This window comes from Antennarius striatus, chromosome 3 (genome assembly GCF_040054535.1).
Source record: "Antennarius striatus isolate MH-2024 chromosome 3, ASM4005453v1, whole genome shotgun sequence".
Lineage (NCBI taxonomy): Eukaryota > Metazoa > Chordata > Actinopteri > Lophiiformes > Antennariidae > Antennarius > Antennarius striatus.
Window position 1 is genome coordinate 5,092,755 of NC_090778.1, and position 4,193 is coordinate 5,096,947.

At 46.1% G+C, this 4,193-nt stretch overlaps 1 protein-coding gene across 1 annotated transcript; it reads left to right on the forward strand.

Annotated features, from left to right (window-relative positions):
• The first annotated feature begins 471 nt into the window (after window positions 1–471).
• znf703 (zinc finger protein 703) lies at window positions 472–3,936 on the forward strand. The gene is made up of 2 exons (XM_068310535.1): window positions 472–1,101; window positions 1,590–3,936. Exons 1-2 carry the CDS (start codon window positions 835–837, stop codon window positions 3,096–3,098), a joined length of 1,776 nt encoding a protein of 591 aa, XP_068166636.1. The 5' UTR covers window positions 472–834; the 3' UTR covers window positions 3,099–3,936.
• The last annotated feature ends 257 nt before the right edge of the window (window positions 3,937–4,193 follow it).

Below are 4,193 nucleotides of genomic sequence, written 5' to 3' on the forward strand. Positions count from 1 at the left end.
GTCCCAATTTGTGTCCAACCTTGAGACCTTTACAGTAGCCTAATGAATATTTTAAAATCTGCCTTTCACTGTAGTTATTTTGCTCAAAGGCATAGAAGGACAGCGGAGTAATTTCAATTGTATTTAAAGAAAAAAATCAATCCTAGTAGCAAGTAAACTGTGGTTACAGAAATGACATTGAGGCAACAGAAACATAATACAAATCACATGTACTATTCAACATTTATGATATTTTTGTTTGTATGCATGGATTCCATGTGGTTCTTGGAGGTCACTGATATTTTTACCCATACATTACAACCTGACTGTGGGACAGAGGCAGAATATAAACCACGCCCCTTTGATTTATCCCGCCCCCGCTAATGAATTCTCGCACTTTTGATTGGACGGCGGCTCATCGCTGTGAAATCCCTCCCCTTTCGAAGTAAGTATGTGGAAGAAGTGAGGCACTGTGACGCTGCAGCAGAGGGACAGAGACACCGACACCGGAGGACTGTCGTACACCTTACCTCGGCGCGGATTTTTCTTCAACTTCTAGAATATTTTGATGAGCAGTTTCTACATTTGCTGTTTTTATTTTCTGCTCGATTTTTCTTTCTACAGCACTGGATACAGGAATATTTCGAAGTAATTAGAGGATGGGGTTTGGGCGATTTGTTCCTCTGTACTGACAGCTTGGGTCTGACTCCGTCGACGCGCACTGCGCTCATGCCCCGTTTGGATTACCGCACTGTCTTCTGTTTGAATTTATCATCGTGAAATGTGCTGGTAAATAAGTTTCAACATTGCGTCCACTCTTTGCCTGACGCAGTCCCATTTTGAGCCCAGATCCAGATGAGAGATCCCCCCAGTGGACCTGAACCGCTTTTACGCAGCCAGTCACCGGAGCGCAGCGCCGCCGATAATAGTTGTTATCCACACCGCGCAGGAGCCGGAAAACCACCCGTTCCCATACACAAGCCGTTCCCTTCTCCTGCAGATCCCTCACGCCAGGCGAAAAGGCTTCCCATCCGAATCATAAAAATGTTGACGGCGCACAGCGGCCATTTGCTTCACCCGGAGTATCTCCAGCCTCTCACATCCGCGCCAGTCAGCATTGAAGTAAGTGAATTAAAACGGACCTCTCTCACAATCTGTTGGTATCTTTGGATGCTGTTTGGGATACCTGATACGAATGAGAGAAGAACCTCACGGCTTCGGTCCTGAGATATTCCGATCTGTCAACACGTGCGCCATTTTACGCACATTTAATTGGTAGTTCATGAACGCCAGTTAAGAAATTCAAAATTATACAGTACATTTTTTGAAAAAGTAGTATTTCAAAGTACTTATTATCGACCTTCTTTCTTTCTTTGTTACACTTTTAATTCTTGCTTTCTTTCTTTCCTTTCCTTTCTTCTGAACACAATTTAGGACTGAAGGAGACTTCTTGTTTTTTTATGTGTATTATGCACATTATTTGCACTGTGAAAGTTAATGTACTTAATTTGTCACAACTTCAGTTGTAAATGACATAGATTTTATGCTAAAATAAATAGAATCTCAATAAACAGGTGTTCACCTTCTTCCTCTCCTTTTTTTCATTCTAGCTTGATGCCAAGAAGAGTCCTCTGGCTCTGCTGGCCCAGACCTGCTCTCAAATTGGCAAACCAGACCCTCCCTCTGCTTCCAAACTTGCCTCCCTCTCCTCAAGCAGTTTGGGAGACAAGGAATCGTCTAGTCGATCTTCAAAATCTGGAGAGCAGCACCACTCCCTGGAGGACAAGTCAAGCTTCAAGCCTTATTCCAAGTCTCCAGGCGACTGTCGTAAGGATGTTCAAGTGGCAAAGGGGCCTTCTGATAAAGCGGCTTTCCGGGTACCAAATGGAAGCTCCAGCAGTGGCAACGCTTCATGTCCATCCTTTCCTCCCCATTCCCAGTCACCGAACTCCAACTCTCCTCCCTTGCACACTCAGAGCCAGCCTCACAGACAAAGCCATTCCCCCTCCACGCAGCCGCCGCCACACTCTCAGGCCTTGCACATGGATAGTAAATCTGGGAGCTCAGAGCAGACAAATGCAGACAGTAACAACAACAACAACAGTGCTGTCAAAAAAGACTCAGATGCTGCAAAGTCTGGGATGGATGGGGCTCAGTTAGCTAACTCCAGCCACACACGGGCCAGCGCCAACTCCAGCAACGCCAGCTCAGCCAGTAGCCCCCGACCGGAGAGCAAAGCTGACCTGCAGGTTTCCTCACAACCTAGCCTGAATTCTGGGCACATCGCGCCGGTCTCACCATTCAAACCAGGACATTCTGTCTTCCCTTTGCCTCCTGCCACCATGGGTTACCACGGCTCCATTGTGGGGGCTTACGCTGGCTACCCTTCCCAGTTTGTTCCTGGCTTGGATCCTAAATCTAGTTTGGGGTTAGGACTTCCAGGGAAGCACCCAAGCTCCAGTCCACTTACTGGAGCTTCACCTCCATCCTTGATGCAGAGCTTATGTCGGGACCCATACTGTCTGACTTACCCCAATACCCCCCACCTAGGAGGAAGTAACTGCTCCACCTGTGTCCACGATCCCTCCAGCCTGAAGTCTGGTTTCCCCCTAGTTTATCCCCCCCACCACCTCCATTCTCTGCACTCTAGCTCCTTGTCTTCCAGCACCACCCCTTCCCTGTCCCACCCCCTCTACACCTACGGTTTCATGCTTCCAAATGAACCACTGCCTCATGCCTGTAATTGGGTATCCGTTGCGGGTCCATGCGACAAGCGTTTTGCCACGTCAGAGGAACTACTAGCCCACTTGCGTACCCACACAGCCCTCCCTGGTATGGTGGACGGAAAGCTGTTATCAGCCTATCCTTCATCAGTTTCGTCCGCCTCCTGCCATCTCCATCTGCCCCCACACAGCAGCCCAGGTACCCTGCCAAGCTCTTTCTCTCTCAGAGGCTCGCCTGGCTTAGGCCTGGCTCGCTATCATCCCTATAGCAAATCCCACCTGGCTGGAGCCCCAGGGCTTCCCATGCCTTCCCTACCATCCTCCTCTGCCTACTACTCCCCCTATGCCCTCTACAGTCAGAGACTGGGCTCAGCCTCGGCACTTGGATACCAGTGATGTCTGAAAAGCATTGATGGCCACATACTGCAGGCACCAACTTGGACTCTCAAGAGAGGCCTTGATGATGAGTTCTTGAGTTTGGGACCATCACAAGTGCAGGGCATCCTGCCCAATGGTCTGCCTGTCAGGAATACCACCTGTTCGCCTCGGGATTATGACTGGCATTCCAAAGGCGTAACACTCTAATGGATGTTCTGCGGCACGGAACCAACAGACTTAAAGAGTAAAGACAGTTGGAGTTAGAGCTTGAAAATAATGAAACTATGGGATTACAACAGTCTTGGTTTGGGTTTCCTCTTTTATTTTTCTCTAAATGTGTTTCCCAAATATGAAAGTCTGTATTTATTTTTCACTCAAGCGCTTGGCATTCAGCTCTGGGGGAGACATTTCTGTCCAAATAAATTGTTCTGAAGTATTCTAACTGAAAAATAATGATTTAAGTATAGTACCAGTATGCATATCATACATTCTAAAAATAAAAATATTGCACCACGATGAAGATGGACTGTGAGGCTTTATTTGGGGGACCTCTCTTTTATTAAAATGGCTTTTCCTTTCTGCTGTTTTTCTGCTGTTTTTTTTTTTTCTTAATCTTATCCAGACCCTGGATTGCATGTTAATAAGAGTGATCTCAGTGCCATTATTTTTATTTGTAAATCTGGAAAGATGTAATATTTTTTCAAGATAACTTGGTGTAAGCAAGTTGGAGTTACTGATGCAAATGGTACAAAAAAAAAAAAGAAGTGAGACATAAATGAAAACAGTTAATGATGGCTGTGCTATCCAACCAACAGGAAAAGGTCTTATTTTGTTAAATAAAAGATACATGATTGCATTTTAACTTGTTTGTTTCTTTTACTGATCCCTATATTTAGTACTCAGAGGTCATACTTTGTCATAAGCATCAGAGGATGGAGTAAATCTTGCGAGACTACTGCACTGCACTTATCTAGGGCCATCTATCATTATCGCTGTAACAGTCGTGCTATATGTGGCTATGTGTAATATTTCATGGCTCATATCAGTTGACAGGGCCGTGCCGAAAAGGGCAAGCCAGGTCACATCGGCTCTGCTAGTTGGTCTCTGAGGACC

What these genes read in the sequence shown, in the direction of transcription:
- znf703 (XM_068310535.1), top strand. Translation starts at nt 835, where the DNA reads ATGAGAGATCCCCCCAGTGGACCTGAACCGCTTTTACGCAGCCAGTCA. An exon ending in CCGCGCCAGTCAGCATTGAA is followed by an intron (nt 1,102 to 1,589) that starts GTAAGTGAATTA and finishes TTTTCATTCTAG; the next exon opens with CTTGATGCCAAGAAGAGTCC.